Raw genomic sequence first — 26,185 nt, 5'->3', positions numbered from 1 at the left:
TGTTTTATTTTTTGCTCAGTGTCTGGCAGGTACTAATAGCAATAATGATAACACAAATAGCACCACTGGGGCACACATACACAATCACACACTCAACACACACACCAAAACAGTAGGGAGGTCGTGGAGGAGAATTTTAATGTCCTCCCTGTTTACCCATAGCACTTATTTTTACCTCCCCTCCCCTTCAGGCATTTCCTGCCTCGCCTATATTCTCCTTTTATTCTTTCATCACTGTCTTTTCTACACCTCTTTTCCTCTTGGTCACCCTCTCTTATTTCACATCTCTCCCACTTCTCCTCTCCTGTCTTCTCCTCCATTTTCCACTAAGTCATATACAACCAGCTGTAAATAACTTACCAACACTGACTATATGCACAGAAAGTTGAACATATATCTATCTTTCTGTCTGTCCTCATCTATCAAATTTTTCATCTTTCTTTTCTTTCCACACATCCACTTAATCCTCCTGCTACTCTGGATCATGTTTGCTTAACATGCCTATTTGTGGTGCTACAGGTGCAAATTTACATAATCACTACACATGCATCCACAGAGTGCAAACACGTGCACAAATGCACATTCACCTCTATTCAACCTGATGTCAAAATGAGCCGTGCAGAAACAAGTCTGCCCTGTGTCTTCTCCTGTAAGTTTCCTCCACAAACAGCTAACCACTGAACAACAGCCTAATCTGATTAGCGCAATATTTCACACACTGTTGATTGGGTTTTGATGATAGTTTAGGAAAAGACACATCTCGCAGCAGTGCTCCAGCATTTTCAAAATTACACTGATTGGCCCAGGAGGTGCGAGTCTACAGCGTGCATCTGTCATGTGGTATTGAGGTTCCGACAAGTTTTCTCCCATGGTAATTTCCCACCTACTATCACTTTAATGACTCCATATTGACAAGAAGACTCTTTTTCAATGCATGTGGGATGTGTTTCATTACGCTGCTGTAATTGAAATGGGTCATACCTCCATCTATCTGACTGATACAGCAAACCAACCAATTGCAAGCAATCACAAGATTGGTTCTTTTGCACCACTGTTTTCTGTTATTTCGAATGTGTTCTACAGAGCTGTCTTATGAAACTTGATGTGATATTCTTTATTGGAAAATTATGTTGGTGGACCACATGCATAAACTGAGTTTTCAGAGCTGATATAAAACCTTAGCATTTCAGGAACTTGATGTTCTCTAGAGATGACATCCTTGTTATTGTTTACTCAGCAAGCAACAGATTCAGCTGAGGTCAGCTGTTGCTATGTTACCTTTAGTTATGTCACTCCACCGCTTCCTGCGCACTTGGTGCCTTGCTCAAGGGTAGTTTGGCAGTATCACACATACAAAAACACGTCTCCTTTCATCATTCCTCCCATAATTTCTTTCTTCAATCTTTCTTCAATCTGTAGTATATTCCACTTTTTCTCCCTCCATATCTGTCTCTGTATTTATCAGTTTCTACCCTTATCCTTCTCTCTCTATCTTTTCCCTCCATCGCTCTCTCCCGGTGGCATTCTTGCTTTGTCTCTCTCTCTGTGTCCGTCTCTATGCCAGACAGTAGCAGTGGGGGGTCTGTCTGTGGGAAAGGCAAACTGATTGTGTAAACTGCCAAAGACATACACATCTATTATTTATGCCTATGAAATACCAGGGGGCTGTTTGTGATGCTTGCACACACGCACAGACGCACACACACACATATGCACACAAGCTTGCACAGTCTCAAACACACAAATGCACAAACACATTTAATGTATGCAAGGAAGTCATCTCACAAAGATGAGCGCACACATATACAGCCTCCTGCTGCGCTAGCCTTCACTGCTGCTGGCGTATACGTGTGTGTATGCATGAGTGTGTGTGCATGTTAGTTTGTGTGGCTCTGTGCGGGAACAAATTCATGAGATACGGCCTTAGAATTCATACTTGTAAATGTCTGAATGTGCAAATAGGAGATAATTGATCATTTGTTTGTCTCACTTGTGTCTCCTCTCTCTCCTTAGGTGTTTTGGTGTAGCTTTTCGCAGTCACCGCCCTAGTGGAGGCTGCAGGCATGGCGGCTTGACACCCGCATAGCCCCGCCCCTCCGACAGAGGAAGGCTGCAGAGCTCTGTGTCATGCCCCCCCACACCCACCTCCCTGGGGGCATAGGCCTCCCCCCTCCCAGTGCTACCACCCACTTGGCCAGACCTGGTGAGTCGACCAAACGAAAAGTAGATTAAGAGAAGAGAAAAAACGAGAAAGATGAGAGAAACTGACAAAAGGAAAAGAAATAATGGTCCTCTGTTCCTACTCAACTCTGCTCTATTTTATTCCCATCTATTGTACTCCTAACTACGCATGAAAGGAGGAACACTGTCTGTTTTGACAGCTGCTAATGTTAGCACACCCAGCATGCTTGAGCACATGCACAACACACACACACACACACACACACACACACACACACACACACACACACACACACACACACACACAGGCAAAGGATGAGGGCTTTGAGTATGCTGTGGCCACGTGCCAAGTCCTCCAGTGAAATGCCACATTACTGTATGTATTAATACCGCCAGTCTGTAGAAACAAAACAAAGTGGGGAAGGAATGATGGAGGAGAGACCTGCAGGTTATTTGTCTGCTTTTCCCTTCCCTTCCTTTTCTACCCCTTTTACCTTTCTTTCATTTTATATCCCCTCTCCGTTTCCCTTTCCTTCCCTTCCTTTCTTTCATTTTGTCCTCTGCATTTCCCCCCTCATATTATACTTCTCACATCTCACTTCCCCTTTCTTCCCCTTTTTCACCTGCCTCTCCTTCCCTCTTTCTGCTTTGCTCCTCCCTGTTTCCCTGTCTCTTTCTGCCCATAATCTTTCTCTCTTTTTCCACCTCATACCATGGGTACACTCAGTCAAAACAAAAATCCATCAGAAGTCGGGTGGCATAGCAACAGATACGACAGCCTTATGCACGCATGTGTATGTGTGTGTGTGTATGTGTGTGTGTGTGTGTGTGTGTGTGTGTGTGTGTGTGTGTGAGTGCTGTGGATTAGACGGTGGAGTGGATGGATCCTGCTCTCTGAGAGATTCCAGACACTTCCTCTGCTAATAGGCAAACACAAGGGTTTCCTCTCCGCATTTTTTCTCTCTTTTGTTATACGTCTTATATGACATGAGCATGCACACATGAACACACGCTGCACTCGCCGCAGAAAACAAGTGATTTTACAAAAAATTAAAAGAGACCAGCAAATTGGGGGATCTTTGTCCTCCTGATGGTGAGGTATTGTTCCAGAGGTGTCTGGCAAAAACGCCCCCACAAACCGCTGTGTAACACTGAGGGCACTAAATAACAGGGCAACACAATCTGTCAGAACCTCCACACACCCACACAGCACCTCTAAGTCGATAGATATACCTCCCTCTGGGCCGCTCAGCCTCCCTCTGTCTCTGTCACACCACCACGTACCTCCTCCTTTTTCTCTTCACCTGTCCTCTACCTTTTCTTCATCCCTCTCTCGTAACTGCATTAAATTCAGTTCAATTTATCTCCATTATCTGCCTCGGTTTCCCTCTCTCAGTGTATTTCATTACACTTTATCACCGTAAATATTACACTAACAATATTGCTCAAGCCTTTTAGGAACGGGAATTCATCAAAATTCAAAATTACATTCTTGGCATGAATGTAACACAATATTGCCAGACAGTCTCACTTCAGTTGAGTACACTTCATTGACACAAAATCAACGTTATCAATATTGCCAAGCTTTTTTATAACAGCCGTTTTCTCTGACTCTCTCCTCTGCTTTATCACTGTCTGTCTGTATTTCTCTTGCAAAGATTGGAAGCTCTCTGATCTCTGCCATTATGTGACACGCGCTGACACACACATTGAGACACTGGAAAATCATGCATATAATAGGAGTAGAAAGGGGTAAACCTCCCAAAAAAATCAGAGCCAACAAATATGTCAGATTACTACACTGCTGAGAGTCAAATCATCAAGGATGTGTTTCCTTCCAAAGCGGATGAAGTTGGTTTAGAGGTGTGTTTCCAGCCAACTGCCATGCTAACGCTGTGCAAACCTTTGAAATGTCACAAAACTAAAAGGTGTGCCCATAGGCTACAGCAAGAAGCTCTCTGTGTGACAGAAAACAGATCAAAAAGAAAAATGTAAAGAGTCTGTCCAGAAGTGTTAGTATTCTTCAGTGTCAGCCAGTGTCTGCCATATTTCCAACTAATGGCCGTACAACTATGATGGAGTTTTGTAACCTGCATGGGGCAGAAAGCGAAATGATATTACTGACAGGCTGTGGAGGATGTTTTATGGGTTGTTTTTTTGTTTGAGCATCAAAGCCAATTTAAACTGCTGTTGCTAGAAGTAAATTCTTTTGTGCAAAATTATAAATAAATTATTTTTTCTTATCACAGTTCATTGCATAACTTCTTTCACCAAAAATGTGTATATTGAGAAAATGATTTGTAATTGGTAGATTGTTTCATAATCAGAAAATATTTAAATCATTATTTAAATGAATAAATGTTCACTGGAAATATTCTTATTTTAACTCTTGTAACTTATTGTTTACAAATCTTAGCAGTCAATCATAAGTAAGACTTTTGGCTTTCCGGGTTGTGAAAAGCTCCTCTGACTTGTGTTTGTCCTTTCTATTTCATAAAAAATGCAGTAATAAATGTTGGTAATTCATTAATACATGGTTGTGGCTTTCAGTCTTTTGTGATTAGTAATCAAGTCTGAACTAAATATATTAATAAATGGATTTTGATTCTGATTTTTTGCAGTTTTTTCCAAGAAGGTAAATGCTATTCGAGGGTCTCCCAGATGAATTGAAGAGCTCAAAAAGAAAAGTATATGCTAAAGAATAAAAACCAACCAGAGGAATTTTTCACAACCCATAACAACCTCAAAGTCGTTCCTATTAATGACCTATAACTGATTTACAAAGCATTAATAACCATAAGGCTATAGGCCAACACACCCTAAAGGGTGAAGTACAAGAAAGTGGTACCAAAATGTCAAGAAACTAAAAAGTAAAAGGGTCTAAAGTGAAAGAGATTGGCACAGAAAAAGACAATATAAGTTTAAAAAGAGTGCAAACTAGAGGTGGAGAATATAAAATGTGAGTGACGGAAAGAGCGACACAGAGGAAGTGAGAAAAGAGATGGAAACAGTGGGGAGTGGAGGGGAGGAGGAAAAGAGATGCCAGATCAAAGCGGCGTAGTGAAAGAGAGAAGACAGTGAGGAGAAGAAAGGATGAAGGAGCAGAGGCGAGAGAGGGGAACAGAGAGGTCTATGAGCGACACAGAGACCATATGGTGCCTCCAGGCCTCCGTGATCCCAGCAGACTGTCTCATTTGACACAACACACACACACGCACATTAGCACACAAGCTAGCATGACTTCATCCCTATTCACACACACATAAACACACACACTGTAGCTTAACTGGTCATACTGTGTGTGTGTGTGTGTGTGTGTGTGTGTGTGTGTGTGTGTGTGTGTGTGTGTGTGTGTGTGTGTGTGTTTATGCACCTTGCTGCAAAGCCGACAGATTAACTGACCACATAGCTTCCGATCAAAAGAGTGACAGAGAAAGTGGCAGAGGGAGGGAGAGAAAGCAGTCAGGATTTGGCTTCGAATAGAGACTTAATACATCAACTGAGGTTAAAACATTTGGTTTGGAATGGAGCCATAATACAGTGACTAAGGTTGTAGCATTATGCTTGGAATACAGCTGTAACACAGTGCAGTGACTAAGGGAGTAGCATTAGGTTTGGAACAGATCCACACTGGTGCTCAACTGGCTGTATCGCAGTGAAAACTAACTTCTTGTCTGCCTGCAGCAGCTATCAGGTTGTTGAATCGACTGTTTAACAAGCTAATTTCATTTTAACTATTTAAAGACACTGGTCAGCTGTGAGGGTGCAGTAAAAAGCTAAATTCATCGCTGGGTAGTTAGTACCTGGTGGCACTTTTCAACCCTGCTGGTATGTTGGGTTTGGCATGAAGCCACAGCAGTGTGACACAGTACGTGTCTCTGTGCAGTATTCGAGTTGGACTGGAGCCTGATCCTTTCACATAGTGTTATATGAGACTTGGAGTTAAATAGAAACTGAAATAACAGCTTGTTGGCAAACAATCTATAGCATCTGGCAAATTTAGGTATGTGATCAATAGCTATTACTGCAATTTCTAGGTATTTTGAGATGTAGGGCTCAAAGGTACACACACAGAAATATTATATTCTCTCAGCACACTGTGTTTTGACCCCTGACATCCTTGCTGGATGAATTAAAGTGTAATTTGTTGCTGTGATAATTTTACGTCAGCTTTGCTACTAGCGTCATGTGGGAAAGATTCCTACTGCCGAGGTGACCTTGTACTGGCTCCAGCTGTACACGATGCATGCAGAGAAATGCATGCACAGTGCCTGTAAGTGCAGTACACTAGGTTTATTTTCACTCCTCTTTTGACCACAGTTTAGTTTGGTGCAGGTACAACAGGAATGTGCAAGTTCAAGCACACAAACACATGATACTGGCCCACTTTCAAAGGACATTGCCAGGGATAAATCTGGATAATCCTCTGCTCCACAAACAGCACCACTGCAGTTCAGCCCTCGCCAAACGATACTGATACAGTATTAGACTCAAAGCAAGTCCAGTATATGGATCCGACGTGAGGCTGATAAGCTATGATGATCGTAGCAAAGCCCATGCTTTATAGAAAAAAGTACTTTACTCACCAAGTAATCATAGAAAATGGTTGCTAATGGTTTTGGATAATACAGCTATTTGAGATGTGCTCGATTTGTCTTTGTGAACACTCCAAAACTCAATGAAAAGGGCATCCAATTAGCAAGATAACAAATCTATCTATCTATCTATCTAGTTTTTTTTTAAACAGTACTCAAAACAACAAAATAATCAACTAAAAGACTGGCATTAAAACCACATCATGACAACTGTCTCTCATATATTGTGTGCATGTGTGTATGTGTGTGTGTGTGTGTGTGTGAGTGTGTGTATGTGTGTGTGTGCGTGTGTGTGTGTGTGTGAGTGTGTGTATGTGTGTGTGTGCGTGTGTGTGTACGTGTACGTGTACGTGCAGTTTGGATCAATATCATCTGTCTATCCATCCCTTTTGAGGATTGAGTGGGCATACATTAGGACCTGTCAAAGATCCAAGGTATATTCTATTCCAGTCACATTAATGCGGATGTGACATCAAAAGCCAAGCATCCTTCATTTTTTCTCTAAATTCAGAATGTACTCAGCCTCGGACTGATGCCCAGTTGAGCAGTCAGTAGAAAAAGAATCAACATCCATCAAAGAGATGGTGTTACTGTGAAATCTATAGCTGGTATTTGCTGGCCTAAAATGATGCTTTACTGGTAATTTGTTTTCCACTGCTTCTTCCCCCTTTGTTCTTATCCCCTTATCTCTCCCTCTCTTTGTCACTCCCCCTAATTAATAGCCACTATCACAAAAACAATGTCATTGCATGTCACACTCTCCCATGGGCCATACTGGTGTGTGAAGAAGCGTGTGTGTGTGTGTGTGTGTGTGTGTGTGTCACCACAAACTGATACAGATAGCATGAAATAAAGAGGCAGATCAGCCTACACATTACCCACTCGCCCCTCCAAGTCAGAATAATGATTCTGTCTTACCGATGCAGAATTCATGAGAAATGGACAGGGGAGACAGAGACAGAGACTGAGAGAGATTAGGTGGGAGAGAAATGGAGGTTGAAAGAGGGACAAGAGTAAACACAGGGGGGACAGAGAAAGAGGGAAGACAGAAATAGGGAGAGATAATAGGAGGTGATCCCATAGGGAAAAGTTAAAGAAGTAATGTATAAAAATCGAGATTCTGGAGAAAGTCGACTCCCCTCCTCTCTTCTTTCCTCTCCTCTCCTCATCACACTGTCAGCAGGAGCACACCTAAACCCCCACACCCTGTCCCTGCTTATCCTCAACTGCTGTGTATGTGTGTGTGTCACCATGTGTGTACAGTACGTGTGTGCGACCATGACGTCCTGTGTGTGAGTAAGCAATTCTCGCGGTCGTGCCTGAGAGAAAGGCGGAGAGGTTGTGCGCGTGAGAGAGGAGAGATAATGTGGTGAAAGGATGGGATTTAATGTGAACCAAAAAACTTCTTTCCTCATGCCTCATCTCTTCTCTTTAACATCATCTACAGCACTTGGTTGCTACGGTAACACAGCATTACATTGTCAGTGTTGAAATAACGTGGTGGTACTGCTGGGACCTTGATATTATGTGTGTGTTGTGTATTCTTTTATACCTTTTTATACTACGCCAGAAAAGCCATGCATCCAGCGAGGCAGTAGACTGTGTAGTGTATATAGAGATTCAAACACACATAAACATTCAAGGCGAACACACACGCACACACTGGCTGGCTCTTTTCCATCTGCTAACTAAATGAGGTCTTGCGTTACAGCAGAGATCAGACATGTAACAGCCTCTGACAAATTACACGGAAACTGTTGCTGCAGATAAACAAACAGGCTTGACAGTGTGTTGATATAACACATGATATATGATAAATTACACATTTTTAAGATACTTCTTCTCCTCCTAGCTGTCTATGCATTATCACATATCTGTCTATATCTGTCTACTTAAATGCCTTTGATGTTTTGTATCACTTCGGTTAAACCAAACTGGAGCCAAAATGTAACTGTAATCATGTATACAATAATGTATATATATATGTATATGTATATAGCATTATGCCACCTTTATTGCTACTATAGGGCATTTCTTGATGTTATGGAAATCTTACAGAGAACTGACCAGTTTGTCTTTTTAAAATCATCCTTTATTTACAACATTTTAGGCTTATTTAACAACTAAAATATTTTAAATATAAATTCATGATGAATTAATCTAATTAATTAATCGTTAAGTCCAGAAAAAGAATGGTGAAAAGCCCAAGGTGACATCTTCAAATTGCTTGTTTTACCTGAAGCGATAATCCAAAATACCTAATGATATTGAATTAACAATGAAATAAAACAGAGAAAAGAAGAATGTCTTAACATTTTTTTAAATAAAAAAGCTGCAACCAGCAAATTGTTTAAGCACAACTGCTGAATATGTATTTTTTTGTGCTAGACAGCAGATTTTACAGCTAAGGACATTTAGGGGTTGTTATCTATGATGGTACACAACAATGTTGTCACAGGTATCGAGAGTCAAACAGGAGTCAGCTCTAAACTCTGTGCCATCTCAGCAGCAGGATAGATTTGCGTCAGACTCTTGCACAGCACAGAGCACCATGTAAAACATTAAAGAGTTAAGAAATACAGGCGAGTGAGTGAGTGTGTTGTGTGGACGACAGCTGGTCGTTCTAGTAACAAGATAGCACCAAGTCTGCTGCTTGCATGGAAAACAGCTTGGCCCCTGGTAACATGCGACTGGGCTCAGTAACAGAAGTGTCTATGGTGATGACATCATAGCTGGGTCCAGTGTCAGTAAGGGGCCCCTGGATATAAACTTACAGACAGCTGAGGCCCCAGAGTTGTCATGCGGCGTCGTCTAGGAGACATTGTCAAACATCATATGATACCAGAAATTAGTTTTTTGTAGTTTAGGTTTTGTGCCCATGAAGGTTGACCATCAGTAAAAATTAATTAATTGTTTTGTTTTGTGTTTTGTTTTTCAAAAAGATGTATGTGTGTGAGTGTATAACCCTACAATAAAACTTTGAACAAATGGAGAAACTGAATAGGCAGGAGATTATTGCAAGACAGCCATCGTGACTCAGCACACACACACACACACACACACACACACACACACACACACACACACACACACACACACACACACACACACACACTCACACACACACACACACACACACACACACACACACACAAAGATGCAAATATAACCTGACAGTTAATTGTCCTACTTCAAAGACTACTTAGGACGAATGTTTCATTTCCAGCTTTTCAGAGCTTCAAACACCCACATCCACACTGATACACACACAGACACACACTTGGACTGTAAGCAGTGTGCCAGGATCCACATTAACTAAAAGTAAGCCGGGATGTTGAAAGTAACAAAAGAGGTTTGAAAATTATTAATTTAATTATCAAGAGAAATCCTTCACTGTTGATTTTCTTCTATAGCAATACAAAGAGACTGCATTATCCTTTAAATTCAAATCAAATGATAATTTAAAAGACAACAGGAAGAATTCTAATAGTCTATTTAAAATTTCCTACAGTTTTATTGTACGACAAGTGATCATTAATAATTGCTCAATCTGACTGTAAATCTTTTACAACTGTCTCTTCTGATGACTACACAGAATAGATTTCCTCATAAAATGACATACTGCTCATCAATCAATCTATCTATCTATCTCTGCAGTACTGCTATAAGAGCTGCCTCAGTATCTTGCTTCAGTTGAACAGGAACATCTTGTTGCATTTTAATGCTGTGTCTTAGTTTGTTTCCCATCGCTGAGAGCTTTGCCAGCGTACATTTACCCAAAATGTCAGCACTTTTACGGCATGTGTTTGGGGATTCTTATAAAAGATTTAGTCGGAAGTCTGTTTGGACTGAATTAAACTGCAAAGAACCACTTAAACTTATTTGGACTGAACCTCCCTATCTTCCTCTGTCTGTGGCCGAATAATTTCCTTCTGGTTTGGCTGCGTGGAGCACTACAGCAGAGAGGATTTGGAGCAGCTAAAATAAGCCGAAACAACAACCACCTCCTCCACGAGAGCCGTTAAAACCACTCATAAATGTTGGAAGATAGGCTTCAGCACTGAGGGAGGGATGGGGTGAGCGGGAGTTATAGTGTACAGTAGTGGAGGGGGAGGAGAGGAGAGGACAGGGGTCGCAATAAGGGAAGAGGAAAGGAAGACTAAGGGGAGAAGAAGAATAACTTTGCACAATAAAGCCCATATCGCAGACTGGGAAAGATGAATGGTGCGCAAAGATGACTGCAATTTAAAATATGATATAATAGGAGGAAGAAGCAGCAAAATAAACACAATGTCTCTCTCTCTTTCTCTCTCTCTCTCAGTTGTATAACAGTGCTTCTACCTCTGAGCTATATTGTCCTCACAAACATCCTGCACTTCTGCACCTTTTTCAAACCTGTTATGGGAAAATTACAGCCACTGTGCAGTGAAATCCTTCTAGACTCCTACTGAGCTGCTGCAGTGAAGGATTGGCCTTCTAAAGCATTTCCACTAAAAAAGTAAGACAGCACAGGACGCTTCCGGATACTTTCAAATCTCTCCTTTCATCCATTTATGAAGTGGAGTTAATTTTTCCCAGAGATTAGGATTATACAGGAGCAGAGAGGATAACGGATGCAGGAACATGAGAGCTCACTTCACGCACACACACTGATTTTTCTCACCAGGCCACAGTCGTTATTTTCTGAACATTTTTGGTTCATACTGTGAAATGGGGCAGTGTCCTGGATGGGGGAGGTCATGTTCTATCTGGCAGGTTAAAACAGTCTGGGAAAAGATGCTATTTGTAGACTGTTGTGTGTGTTCTCAGAACGATACAATGGTGTTTCCAGAGGTTTTCACAAAGCATTATGTAATAAAAATTTCCAATGCCCATGGAAACGTACAAATTCGAAGTAACAACGAAAAGCGAGATGAATATCAAATTTGTATTTGTTTGTTCACATTTTTGCACTGGCTCATTTGCTCTTAAAAATATGAATTACTCTGGGGGGCTGAGATGCATACAAAATAACCCTTTAAATTAAGATTAAATTAAACTACTGCGAGCCTTCTAATGGGCCTGAACAATTAGCTGTTTTTTAATCAAAATCTTGCTTTGAAACGAATCATAGCTCCTGCAATTCTGAAACTGCTGATTTTAATTCAGTATTATTAATGGAAGACTTTTTGACTTGTTACAGCATGAAAAGTACAGCTGTAAATTCATGGCTGAATTCCATTTATCTGCTTTGGTTTCAGGGTTACTGGGACATTTGAACAGAGCCATTGCTGTTGACGTGTTATTAGCAACACCTCTGCCTTTATAACAAGTTAAAATGCAATCACAATTTGGTCCAAAAAGTCGCAACTAGACAATCTTCTAAAATGGCTCTGCCCTTCTTTCCATTCTGAATGCATTACTCATCATTTATCATTAATTAGACTAAAGTGTGCTGTCTATTCTGTGATGAAATTATTTCCTAGATTCTATTCTCACTATTTATAACCACTTTAGAGGGAATAAAATATTATCTAAAGCATATTTTATCAGTGATGAGACACTGAGAAATATATGCTAATAGTATGCAGATGATGCAAGCGATGAAATCTGCTGGTGAAGCAAAGAGTCTGGAAGTAAAAAGTGCTGTGTCTGTGTCTGGAGTTTAGACGAAGTTAGTTTTCTTAATATCACGCTTTGTTGGTGCTTAACACACACACACACGCTCACAGGCGCACAAGCATATGCCCACACACACGCATATTCACACATACACAGAGAGATAAAACATAAGTCGTGCTGATAAGCCATTGGATGGAAACAAAGTCAGCCACTGTAACGAGACACTGAGGGAATACAGAGCGGTGCCGAGAGACTCGGAGTGAAAGAGAATGAGAAAGATAAAGACACTCAAGTGGGAAAGAGAGAGACTTACAGAATGGAGAGAGGGATAGACAGATGCAAAGAAAGACAGACAGAGAAACAAATAAAAATGAACGAAAATGAATGAAAAGACCTGAACTGATGGATGCAAATAAAGAAAGAAAATGAGAAATGAAAGAAAATAATGTTATCTGGAAACCGAGGGAAATGCAGACAGCGACAAAACAGAATGAAGGAGGGAGGCTGGAACCAGAGAAAGACACAGAGATAATGAGTGGAAATGATGAAATGACTGTAGTCTGCAGGATAACAATGAACTGAAAATGAAATAAAACAGAGGGCATTTCCCTCATGAGTGTCACTAAAGAGAGAGAGACTGCTATGAGATGCACACAAACATACACACAGAAAGCCACAGACAGACTCATTTGCTCATTAACACAAAAGAAAACTCACAAGTGCAGCTTTTTCATGAAAAGCGATGGCTTTGTGACTGCAGAATAGACAGCTGCCATAATAGAGTAGGCTTCACACACAAACAATTTATGTGACAAGTCTGGCCATGTTTTGGTTCTGCTGCAGTCTTTCATGCAGAATGTGGCTTCCGTTTACAAGATTGTTCAGAAATCTGAAATCTGTGTAAGCAAAGACAAAACTGATCGTTTTAATCAGACAAATAGTGAAGAATCAGATCTTCTGTGCAGTTTCTTGATGTTTAAACATCCATGAAAACATCTGTTTTGTGGCACAAAATGGTGGAAATGGAAATTTCCTGTGTAATTCCAGCATTTAAATAGCATAACAAAACCACCTCTGGCATGGGAAGGTATTTTATTGGGACTGAGCTGCTGTTTCCTCCCTCTCAAGGTCTTTCTTTCTTGTTTTGCTTTCTTTTTCTCCTCCCTTTTGAATCTTTTCCCACTCTCCACATGAATCAGGACACCTTCACAAGGCTCACTGACAGTAGGATAGCTGTGGTTTCTACTTGTACTTGTAACATACAGTAGATCAAACAAAATGCACAGCAATAAATTGGCTGAATGATTGACTATTTTGTGGACAGTTTGGTTGACAGTCTCAATGATAAAAATGATTCTTCAGCTTAATTTCTAATTACAACTTCCACTTAGAACTACTCCATCATTTTTGACATCCCTTTTTTGGCATCATTTCATTTACTTGTCTGCTCTACTTATCACTGAAATGAGAATCCACAGGAAGAACTAAATAACCATGTTTTTCTCTCTCTTTTCTTCTCTCCTGACCTGTCCCCTCCTTCAGTCTTCCTCTGTGTCCTCTGCCTCCTGGCGGCGCTGCTGCCGCCAGCCTCCTCCTGCCCTCCTCCCTGTCTCTGCTCCTCAGATGGCCTGGTGGTGGACTGCGGGGGCCGGGGTCTCTCTTCCCTGCCTCCCCTGCACCTCATGCCTCCGGGGAGCCGCTCCTTCCTGCTAGCCAACAACAAGCTTGCCTCGCTGGGAGCCTCTGCCTTCGCTAACCTCTCCTCTCTGGAGGTCTGCAGTCCTTTGTTTATTGTTGTCAGTGAAGTGTTTCTTCGCCTCACAGCTGAACGTGTCGTGGGTTGTTGTTACGTTGTTGTTTACCGTGGCAATGTCTACTGTTTTCTGCACTGACCTCGCACACTGAATTTAAAAGTGTGGTGAGTGTCATATTGAAGAAATTGCAGACAACCTCTGCTCTCAGTCTGAAAAGTTAAGGAAAATTGACATTTTCAAGGTTTCGCAGGACTGCTCACTAATAGCATAGTGTGTGCAAAGCCAGCCAACTTGGTATTTGAAATAGAACAGCTGGAAATGATGGATGGTTACTGCACCTGCCAAAAAAGGCCAGGTAAATACAACCACATTAGTTCCTCTGCTACTACAGTTTGTTATTGGCACATCAGATACTGAACATTTATCTACAGTAAAGCTGTAAAAACTGTGTAGTCTGAGTTTGTAGTCCTCCATTATGACGGCTTGTTTCATCTTACACTTTACACCCATTGTACTGGTTTCTCTGAACAGGAATGTCATCTTAAGGTATAGAATGTGCGTTAAACTTTTGTTGCAGTTGATCTATTTTTTCCCTCTTGGAACAGGTTTCTGAATTTTTTAATTTCACTTTTCACTCTTAAATTCGTTTTTAAGTTATCAATAAGAACATCAGCTAAGTGTCTATTTGTGTATTTAAGTGAACATGTAATTTTTTGTGTGTATTTTTTAGGAGCTGGACCTCTCTAATAACTACCTAGATAATTTACCAGCTGGATTATTCAGAGACATGACCAACCTGACGAGGCTGACTCTGCACAACAACTCACTAACAGTAATGGACAGAGACCTCTTCCAGGTAAGCACTGTCCATGGTACAATCTATAGTACGGCTCACTAACAAGGCTAAAGAGCCTTATTTCAGCTAAGATGCAGAGAGGATGTAGGCAAAATTTTGTACTGTAATTCATGAGAGTGAGTTCCTCTCATATTGTATTAGGGTTTTGGGAGATATTTCATCAAATTAGTCAATCCACCGAATTACTATGTGAATAGTGCTGATACACTGTTTCATCTCCTGGGTGGGACTCGACAGACTCTGTTTAGGAGCAGAGCCAACCTGAGCAGACATGCTGACATGACTAGGCTCTCGTCCAGGTGATAAATTAGTAATAAACCATTTGCTCAACACTTTCATCCACTTTTATCTGAACCAAAGCAGTCTGTAGGATGAGCTTGTGTCAGGACTTCACTTGGGACACTTTATTAAATAAGATTAGCCTGACAAGTAATGGTAGCTGTGCCTCTTGGAATTAAAGAGAGAAGGTAATAATACTAATAATACTAATAATAATATTTGGGAAAGAGACTGAACTGTATGGGAAAAGAAGACCAAACAAAAAAAAAAGGGTCTTCATGTTTCTACAGGGTTTGGGGGGTCTTCAGAGTCTGGATCTGTCCCTGAACGGACTGTCCTCTGTTCCTCTGGGGCTACTGGACGAGCTGCAGAGCCTCAGGTACACACACTTCCACACAAACTCTTTTACACCAACATGTTTTTTTTTCTAATCAATGTTCCTTCACAGAGCAACACTAGAATACAATGACAATCACAGATTATAAACATTATAATAATCCTACAATGAGAAAGTCAAAGGTTGTAGGTGAGAGTCAATACTCCAGTTAGCACAGAAAAATGATGTAAGAAAGAACTGACTGGAAATAAACTACACAATACGAGGAAAGAAATAAGATCAGAAGAAAATGACTGTAATTTAACAGCAACATGATGATGTGACGATGTTAAAAAGAATAATTTTCTGCTGTTGTTACCAGCTGATTTTTAAACCAATGTCATGAGAGTAAATGTTTCTCTGTTGTTGGGAGTCAAGAGAATAAATTAATTTTATTGTAATTATTCAATAGGTGGCTGTCTCTAGCGGGTAACAGGCTCCATGGTTTGGAGAGGGCAGCGTTTGAGCCCCTTGCCAACCTACAACACCTGGAATTGGGACACAACCCCTGGGAATGTGACTGCAACCTCCGCGATTTTAAACACTGGATGGAGTGGCTGCTGTACAGAGGTGGTTGTTTGATTTATGTTACAGGAGCTTTGAAATGGTGTGTTTGATTTGAATTAGCGGATAGGACAAAAGGGCAAAGAAGTCACGAAGCAGTGGGCGGAAACTTGAGAATGCTAGTTTACTTCAGAGATAGCTGAGGTTAGGTGTGTGCTTCATTTGTGCATCTCTGTGCTTCTAGCCACATAATATAATTGCACTGGTGTGTGAATGCACATTACCACGCTCATTGTGTGTTTCTGTGTACTGTGTGTGTTACCCATGTGTCTCTGCAGGCTGTTAGTACATCAGATAACCACAGCTGCTCTCCGCTCTCTCTTCATGTGTAAAAATCTACATTCACCTCAGCGCCTCAAGCCTCAGCTGCCCCGCTAATGAAGCATCTCTTCTCTTTTCTGCTCCATTCTCCTTTCTGCTTCTTTCTGCTCTCTTCTGCTTTGCTGGGCTCCACTCTCCAGCTCAGTTCAGTACACTTCAGACTGAGACTGACACACAGCGGACATGATAATTTAATAATCATCAGAGCAGCAGAGAAAATTACAAGGAGACGTTTCGTAGTTGAACATGAGAGCATGACACTATCTGTTAAAAAGGTAGATGACGCAAGATATGTGTTATAGAAAGTAAGACAAAGCACCGAGCAAGTGTAAAAAGCTTAGTGACAGCAGCCGGTGCTGACTTCTATCTGCTTCGAACCACTTCAAGCACACACAGCTGGGATATTTGGAGATATTTGGAGAGGGAGAGCTGTATTTGCAAAGGGGATTCTTTTGACACACGCTGAGATAAAAGCATCTGGGGCTAAATACCACTTTCCTCATTTTGTCTTTCTGTTATCCTCCGCCTTTATCTCATTGTTTCTGATGCTAAACATATCTGCTTGTGCAAACCAGTGGTTTTCTAACACGTGACCTCAAGACGAATACTATGTGTGGAGAGAAATGCAGCATGTGATGATAACAAAGTAGATCCCCCACCCTCCTGCCGCTTTTTGGAATTAGTGACTCAGATATTTCTCTCTTCCAAATACACACTAGAGCTCTGCCGGAGCTTGGCATGTCATCTCATGAATTATAGAAGAGCTTAGTTGAGGCTATCTCCAACTTAGTGTAGAGGGCACAGCAAACTGTGTGTGTGTGTTAAGTGATTCATGACTCATCCTAGTGTTGGCACATCCACCCCCCCTCTCTATCTTTTCCTCTTACTCAGTTAATTGGGAGTGCTTTACAGGCATAAGGCATTTTATAAATGACCTCTCCATGTCCTCCTGTCTCTGCACCTCTTTCTCTCTCCTCCAGGGGGGAAAGTGGACGCAGTGGAGTGCACGCTACCGAAGGATCTGCGTGGGCGAGACATCCGTGGTGTTCCAGTGGAAATGTTCAACTACTGCCTCCAACTTGAAGATGAGAACGGAGGAGGTGAAGGTTCCCGTTCCGGACAAAAAGGTGTTCCTCCTTGCAGCAGGAACGCTCTTAACCCCAGTGGAGCAACACCAATTTCTGACAACAGCGGCAACACTGGTGATGACTCCTCTTCAAACACAGGAGGTGGAGGAGGAGGAGGAGGAGGAGGAGGAGGAGGAGGAGGAGGAGGAGGAGGAGGAGGAGGAGGAGGAGGAGGAGGAGGAGGAGGAGGAGGAGGAGGAGGAGGAGGAGGAGGAGGAGGAGGAGGAGGAGGTGGAGGTGGGGAGGCCTCGTCGGATTGTGTACGCGCCCGTTACCGACCTGTGAGTGTGCGCCGCGCCATCGGCACGGTGGTGATTGCCGGTGTGGTTTGCGGCATCGTTTGCATCATGATGGTTGCAGCCGCAGCGTATGGCTGCATCTATGCCTCCCTGATGGCCAAATACCAGAGAGAGCTGAAGAAGAGGCAGCCACTGATGGGAGACGGAGAGGCGGACGGGGAGGATAGGGAGGAGAAACAGATCTCCTCTGTAGCCTAGAGGAGTGATGGGACGGGGGGAGGGTTGGCATGTCAAAGGGTGAAGGTTGGAAGGGCAAAAATTTTAAAGGGCTCAAAGAGGAGAGAGATGGAAGAGTTTGTTTTATGCACACAGACAGTTATGGTATCTCTCCCTCTGACTCTCAAACTGACACCTTTCTCTCACTTTCTGTCTTCCTTTCTTCGTCCTCTTTCTATTTTCAACCTTCTCCCTCTCTGTCCCTCTTGAAAACACTCCCTCACACACATACCTTATCTGTTCCCTAATTTTCTCTTCCATTTGGAGCCATTCTCACTGCAGTATTTGTTACCAATCATCCTTCCAACTCGCCTACCAACCTCCTACTGCTGCTGTTGGCTGCTGCTGAATTTATTTCTATTGGCCCAGAGAAAAAATTAGTATGACACATATCATTTAAACTGTTACAAGACACTCATGTTGTATGCGCAGTTAGCATTTGTAAAAACTGGATTGAATTTTCAGGGATTTACAGTATGTATGGTGGCGATTGGACCAGTATTCACAATAATGACAGGAATTTGTGGTATTAGGCAGTGCCCGGCTAGTTTTGTTTGCATCTTTCTCCTCCTAAACCTCTCCAAAGCCAGTAGTTCCTCCAAAAAGCCAGGACCCCAACCCAGGACCCTTCACCCTCGTCTGGCCTAATGCTCCTCTGTTGCTCCCTCGGACCTCTACATCCCAAAGAAAAAGCCAACATTGGAAAGCTCAGAGGAAAATAGGGAAACGTCGTGGATAAACACAAAAAGATGTCATTTATATAGTTGAAACCTCTTGAGTGCTTTGTCACATAGAAAACACTGGGGATACACACAGATTATATGTTGATAGGAAATCAAACATTGAGTCTCCTAAGTCTCTTGAGACTTGTCATGGATGTTTAATGTACAAGAGGAAACCATCTGAATTGACAAAATGATCATTCGTGGATGGCTAGAAATAGATTCTACCCTATCTGGACCACATAATGGATGTTATCAATCAGTTAAATGGGGAGCAAACCATTTAACTGGAATTTAACTGGAATTTCCCTGTATTTGTCCCTTTTCCTCAGAAAAAGGCTCTTGCTTACTTGATGCTTGTTAAATGATTATAATGAGTATCTTATGAAAAAAGGGGACGTTTTCTGGTGTTACTTGGACTATGCTTCTGGACTGGTTCAGAGATGTCCTACAATGGTTTTAATGAAGGACCACAGACTTTGCTTTAAAGTACATCATCTTTGTTCAGAGCTCATTCTCAGACTGATTTCGCCCTCAGCGGTGAAAGTTTGCTACTATGGCATGGAAAAACTATCTCAGAGAACCCTGTCTCCTGGCAAGGACTACAAAAATCCATCTAAGGACTACAAACTTCAGACTCCTGCACTTTATTTCCCCAATCAGTTCCCCTCTGGCCTCCCTCTCCCCTTCCCTCTCTTTCTTTCTAACAAGGACGATCTGCCCAGAGGGATTATGACGAACAAGGGATTAAACAAAAAGACGCTGCTATTTTACCCCCTCCTCCTTCTTGTCCCTTTATCTCTCCATCCATCTTTCCATCCAGTGCTATTTATGGAAAGTTTTGTCACACTTCCTTAAAGATTTCCACCTCCTTTCTTTCCTTAATCCATGCCTTTTGCCATGTTGTTGCCCCTTATGTTTTCCCCAAAGGATCTACAATATGCAATGGAAGCTATGTCACTCTCACTTGAAAATGTAGTCACTGCCAAAGAGTCCTTCTGTTATAAACTTAGCAATCACCACTTATTTGAGTCTGTTTGACTGACACACGTTCTCGATGCATTGACAACAAGTTAGTTTGTTTACTTTGCATAGCGTTTTCTTGAAAATCCTAATTTATGCCTTTGAAATATTCATGTAAACTTTAACATTTTATCGTTAGCGGAGTAGGACGTTTGTGTCTTGAGTGATAAACAATCTCATAAAGTTGGCTTTCATTGCATATTGCTCCCCTACAGTAGAACTATTGTACCCTCTCAATTTTAATTGGCTGGAAGTAAACTTATATTAATAGTGTGTTATCTTATACCTGGGTATGATGCAGATAAATATTATTACTATACTAGCCTCTACTATGGTGTGTTGGCCCAGCAGTCCCCAAAATGTTTTTGACGTAACTGTTTATGGGTTTCTGTATCAATTCATGATGTATGTCTTTTGTTGTGTTTATAATGTCTATGTTTCGTTTTTGTTTTAGGTTTTAAAATCTCTGTAATGTTTGATTATTTGTCGTGTTTTATTTTATTTGTGATCAATAGTTGGTAAAGTTTCTGCAAGAAGCATAGAAAGAGTTTGGCCAGAGTGTGAAAAGGCCCAATGTTGCTGCCTCGTCTCTGAAATTCATCATATTGACTTAACTCAGCATTGAATAATGTAGGCAACAAGTCACCTTTTTGTCTTAAATTTTTGCATGCACTTCAATTTTTTGCTACATTTAAACTCATTACACTCCAAACAATAAGAAAAAGCTAAGAAAAAGGTTGCTTATAAAAATTATTTGTAGGAAACTGGGCTAGTGGGATATGTGATAAGTCAAGATGCACAAAAGCTAGAGTTTGGTTTATGATTATTTGATCCCTCAGTCCAATATTGATCAAGTTTGCATTGCAAATGAAGTTTAGATGCACTTCAGCAACAATAGTCACCTCACTAATGTAAGAGATAGAAAAGATGAGCTGGAAACTATAAATCAGGTATATTTTTACATTAACAATTGGCATCTTCAGGAGATGTGTGAAAACATGGTAAAAGCATTTTTTAAAGGGATTTAAATGACAAATGTAAACATGGCCGTCAACCTCACAGGGACTCAGGGGCAGTAACTGAAAGAAAGGCAACGTCTAAACTCTTTCTATAAATCCAGAAACATCGTCCTCTCACCCCATGGTCTGCAGGTCTTGTGTTGTTGGTAGCTAAGTATCTTAGCTAGCTGAATCCTGTTCCTATAGCCTGTGTGTGTAAAGAATAATAAATTATAGTTTGCTACGCAAAAACTGCAGCAGCCATGTTGACTGAGGGCCTCAAAGACTACAATGCCCAGAGATCTATGGTGTGTTGTGTTATTATGATGATTGTGATTATGACGATGATAATATGATGATGATGATGATGATGAAGCATTTCCTGGTCAATATGCATTGATTTAAATAAAAACATATCACTCTGAACTTACATCCACACCAATGATAAGGCTTGAAAGGCTACAACAACAACCTGCTCTTTAAAAATCATCAGTCACACAAAACAGACATTAAACCTTTACAGACTAGATCCTGGATATTTCACACAGACAGTATTGGATAATAACTTCCAACACCATTTATTATATTTACTCACACCAGAATGAAGTCAAATTATATTTTCCAGTAACCCCAATTCATAGATTCAAGTGATTTGGGGCATTTGTTGTCCAAAGTAGAGAAAATGGAAGAACATTTTTTGCAGTGTAGAAATTTAATTTTTGGGTGAAAAAGGCGATACCGACAGCAGCTGAGGTGGAATAAATTCACAGCATCAAATGAGAGCATAAATCAGTCGTGATAACATCTCCTCTGTACACTGTACCTTATCCCATTTTCTCTGTCCCTTGCCCTCAATCTCCTCTCACCTTTCTCTGCTTCTCATCGTCTCTCTCCTCCCTCCTCCTCTCACTTATCTTGTCTCCATTTATCTTTCTGTCGCCTCTTCTCCCATCATTTTTTTAGTCTTTTCACCCCCTTTTCTCTCATCTCTGCCCTCTTTATCCCTTGCTCTGTCTGGTCTATTGTGTGTATCTTTTTCACTTTTCAACTCCTCTATCTTCTTTTTCTCTCTTTTATTTATCCTTATTCCCTGCTTCCTCTCCTCCTCCTCCATGTCATAAATCCTCTCTCTATCCTTTATTCTTCCACTGACTCTCTCTCTGTCTTTTATTTACCTACTTATTGCTCTTTCTTCTTCTCGTTCTCCCAGTCTGCTACTCTGTCAGTAGGAGCGTATTAGGTTTATTTACATACAGCCTGTCACTTCTGCCACAGAGATATACTAATCCATTGCTGAGCCTAAGATCAGCATAAACACAGTGTTTTTGTCGTCACTGTTGACTGATTTTGGATCAGCCTCTGAATTACCAAATCGGACTTCATCACAGGAAGAGAAATTAAATCTGCCCCAAATCAGCATAAAAGCTAAACACAACAACATACTGAGAAAACCGGAAAACTGACCAGTTTCTGTTCAGACAAACACTGACACCCAGTGGTTGTAAGAGGAACCACAACCTTTGACTTTGTCTGCAAATGTCTATGCCGCTGAAGTGTCTCTGAGCAAGACAATGAACAGGCATTAATATTTTTGTTCAGCATTTAAGCTGCAAACTTGTGTAAATGTTCAATCAAGGCATGATACACACTCATACAAGTGATGCCATATGTGGATACAGTACAGCTTTGTGGTTGTATGTATATGTGCCCCATGACAAGGCGGCTTTTGAATATTTAATACACTTATGTTCTGGAAGGAAACGTGACTTGACAAGAAAGCCTTGCTTACTCAGATATGGCAAGAAACAGATGTAGAGGAAGCATGAGAGCAAGGGAATAAGAAGAAGAATGATATGACAAGGGAATGCGAGTAAGGAGGGGAATAAAAAGACAGAGAGAAAAGCATAGCGAAGTGAAGGGAGACAGGCCTGACAGCTTCGGAAGAGAGGGGCTAAAAAAAGAGAGGGATGTATGTTAGGGTTTAACAAGGTAAAGAAGAGTGTCAGAGGGTGAGACATAGTGTGTCGTGTTTGTGTGCATGAGTGTGTGTGTGTTTCAAAGAAAGTCAGAAAGAGCAAGTCTATAAAACATTGATACAGCCTTTTCGCTCTGCGTTTTTGTTTAAGTGAGGCAGCTGGTAAAAAAGATGTTCCACTTGACATCCAGTGATGCAGAGGTGAAAAAAAATGTTTGGTAACCTGTCTGACCTCAGACCTCTAACTGGTGATCACCATATAACATCTACCATCAGCACACACAACAATCACTGGCTTTTATCAGAAAAGCCAAAAAGCCTCTTTACATCCATGACCTATTACAAATCTTTTGCATCTTCCTAAATGTGTTTTTCTTCATACTGTACTCCTACCTTCATGTAAACATTGTTTTTAGATGTAGTGGTTATTTCAGATCTACCTTCTAATTTCTGGGACTGCTGAAAATTGACAATAGATGTAGAAGGCCAAAGCAGAGCCCTGGATCCAACATACTGTGACGTTAATGTTCCCAAACAAGCAGAGAGGGGAAAAAAAGAGAAACATTAAGAAGGAGAGGCAGTGAGATTAAGGGAGAGACAGAAACACATCTATTTTGAACTCTTTTCTCACTTCTCCCCGCTCTCCCTGTTTTCCATTTCCAAATACAGTATATCATGGTTTAATAAGACGTTTTAATTACACTCTCGATCTTGTTCTGACATATGGCAAAGAAACTGAACATTTAATAACATCATATAATAAAAAATTTGGGCAATACATAATAACGACCAAGCTCCATCATCTCTTAAAGAGCTCATGCTGCCCTATTATCCCAATACAACACTCAAAATGCAGGCTTGCTCGTGGTTCCTAGACTTTCTAAGAGTAGAATGGGAGGCAGAGCCTTCAGCTATCAGGCTCCCCTCATGAATTTATATCACACTACTGCATGTCATTAACTTTGTGTCTTCTCTCTCCTGTAGATTGTGCTTCTCCTCTCTGTCCTCACTCCCTGTCCTCATTCTGCAGGTATCTCTGACTCTGAAGCTGCAGGATCTAGATCTGCCAGTACTACTCAACACCTATCATCATGATAATAATAATAATAATGATTATCATTGATTGGTACTGCTATCATTGCTGCTGTCACTATTAATAACACTATTACACCTAGAAGCATCATTATCCCCTTCTTTCTCCTTTCTCCCCAATTTCTCTCCTCTCAATTCAACCAGTCAAGGCTGACGACTGCCCACCCTGAATCTGGTTCTGTTCGGAGCGAGTTTTTCCTCTCTTGCTCATGGTGGGAACTGTTGGCTTTCTCTCATTAATATTGTAAGATTATGCATGTTATGATTTGGCACTATATAAATACAACTGAACTGAATTAAAATGAATTTTCACGCCTGAGACAGTTTCCACAAAAGCTGTGAAATACAGATAAGCGCGTGTGTTTGTGTGCAGGTGTGCATGGATTTTTTGTGTATTGTTTTTTCAGTCTGTCTTTCAGTGTAATGAAACACTAAATGCATACAGGTATGCACTCAGAAATACACATACACACGCATGCTCTCGGGATGCAGCTCCAGAGAGTCTTGTCGCACTCAGATAAGTATGACTGATGAGTGTGTCAGCCACAGATGGGCTTTCCACAACACACACATACACAATAACCCACACATCAGGAAGCAGTGAAACAAAGCCGGAGACTATGAACTGTGAGACAAAATGTTTCTCAAAATACAATTTCAAATACAGACTCAAACACAGGCTCACTCACTCAATTACTGCACCATAAATGATTTTCTTATAGGATCATAAAAAAAGAGACCACACACATAATCATCAGGAGCCTAAGTGAAATCAGAGATTGAGAGCTACTGACACAGTAATGGTGCACACCCCTCCAGGCATCTCAGCTTCATGATCACAATTAGAGCTTTACTGATACAGCAGCAGGTTGATATTATTGGCTGTTTTCAGGTTATCACAGACATATTGGTATTTTCATTTACTGTATGCTTGCAAATATGTAAAAAGTTACTGGACATACACATTTATGCATGCATCAAACACTGATTATCAGATTCTGATTGTTATCAATTTTTTTTTTTTTCATTCTCAAGTTCCGATATCAGCATCACCCTCACAAATTTTGTATTGGTCAGGCTAGGCACTAATCACAGTGTCTGTATGTAACTGTTCATCCTGTTGTGGAACTTTACCAATTGATTCGCATCTTAAGACAGATTTCACACAGCTCACAAAATCTTGTCCTCAAAACAGCTTGCTATTACTTCGAGAGCAACTTCCAGCGACTACAACAACAGAATGACTTTAAGTGAAAAACACACTATTAATGTAAACAAGCTAATTCTTTTTAGTAACCTCTAATCAGCAAGTGTTACTGACAACCCAGCACATCAAAACCAGTAACTGGAAGGTGACACGACCAACAATCACCATCTAAACACCAAGTTCAAATGTCAGAGAAAAAGAGAGGGAACAGTGGAATAAAGTGTGTATGTAACAGACAGAGAGTGCGAGTGTGTATCTAAACAAAAGTTGTCTTCCTACCTCCAGCGATGGCAGTTTTCGTGCCCACCGTCAGAGTGACAGCAGTGGTAGAGATCACAATTCTCCCTGCTGGGAGAGCAACACACACACAATTAGCAACAATTCGCAGTAATACAGTACTAACATATGCATGTATATGTGTGTATATATATATATATAGGCGCATGCATGCACATCACAAATTCCTTCCAAACAGACATATTCATGCATTCACATATGCATTCACAAGAAATGAAAGGGAAAATGTTCCCAGAATATTTATTTTCTCACATACTGAATACATCTTTTGTGAGCACTCACAGTGGTAGTGACAGGTTGAAATGTTAGTACAGATATGTCCAAATGTATTTGAAAATATGTGAGAGACATACTGACTTGGACTAGGGAGATAATATTTAATGAAGTCATGCATTCTTTGTCTATTCACAGCCTTCATGCCAGCAGATGCCAACTGTCACCAAGCCACAGATTCCAGCCAGATTAACATTTTAAGCATTATGTAACACAGATTATGAGAGCTAATCGACTAATACGCTCATAACAGTGTGTATTACATGTTTCCATGAGCCATGTATTTATATTTCTGTTATTAACTCCTCTAAGACAAAGCCCGCAGTCTATGCCTGCAGGACACAAACTGTGTCATTAGGAAATTCTGTGACAGTATTAACTGTTTTAGATGATATAGTAACATAACGATGAGGGGAAAAATATACAAAC

The 26,185-nt window shown here is 41.0% G+C and overlaps 2 protein-coding genes across 2 annotated transcripts in view; one reads left to right on the top strand and one right to left on the bottom strand.

Moving 5' to 3' along the window:
* The window catches only part of lrtm2 (leucine rich repeats and transmembrane domains 2), a 27,253-nt gene extending 5,964 nt beyond the window's left edge, over positions 1-21,289 (top strand). Inside the window, exons 2-8 of the mRNA XM_022748996.1 lie at positions 2,014-2,203; positions 13,920-14,149; positions 14,862-14,987; positions 15,557-15,645; positions 16,055-16,212; positions 17,508-17,756; positions 17,892-21,289. Coding sequence (XP_022604717.1) covers positions 2,128-2,203; positions 13,920-14,149; positions 14,862-14,987; positions 15,557-15,645; positions 16,055-16,212; positions 17,508-17,756; positions 17,892-18,151 — 1,188 coding nt within the window. The 5' untranslated portion in view covers positions 2,014-2,127 and the 3' untranslated portion in view covers positions 18,152-21,289. The remainder of the gene's footprint in view (positions 1-2,013; positions 2,204-13,919; positions 14,150-14,861; positions 14,988-15,556; positions 15,646-16,054; positions 16,213-17,507; positions 17,757-17,891) is intronic.
* LOC111224495 (voltage-dependent calcium channel subunit alpha-2/delta-4-like) overlaps positions 1-26,185 on the bottom strand; it is an 86,374-nt gene that overhangs the window by 35,765 nt on the left and 24,424 nt on the right. Inside the window, exon 28 of the mRNA XM_022748995.1 lies at positions 25,466-25,534. Coding sequence (XP_022604716.1) covers positions 25,466-25,534 — 69 coding nt within the window. The remainder of the gene's footprint in view (positions 1-25,465; positions 25,535-26,185) is intronic.

The sequence above is a fragment of the Seriola dumerili genome, unplaced genomic scaffold (genome assembly GCF_002260705.1).
Source record: "Seriola dumerili isolate Sdu_G_001 unplaced genomic scaffold, Sdu_1.0 BDQW01000138.1, whole genome shotgun sequence".
NCBI classification, from domain to species: Eukaryota; Metazoa; Chordata; class Actinopteri; order Carangiformes; family Carangidae; genus Seriola; species Seriola dumerili.
This window is presented reverse-complemented; position numbering and strand designations above follow the sequence as displayed.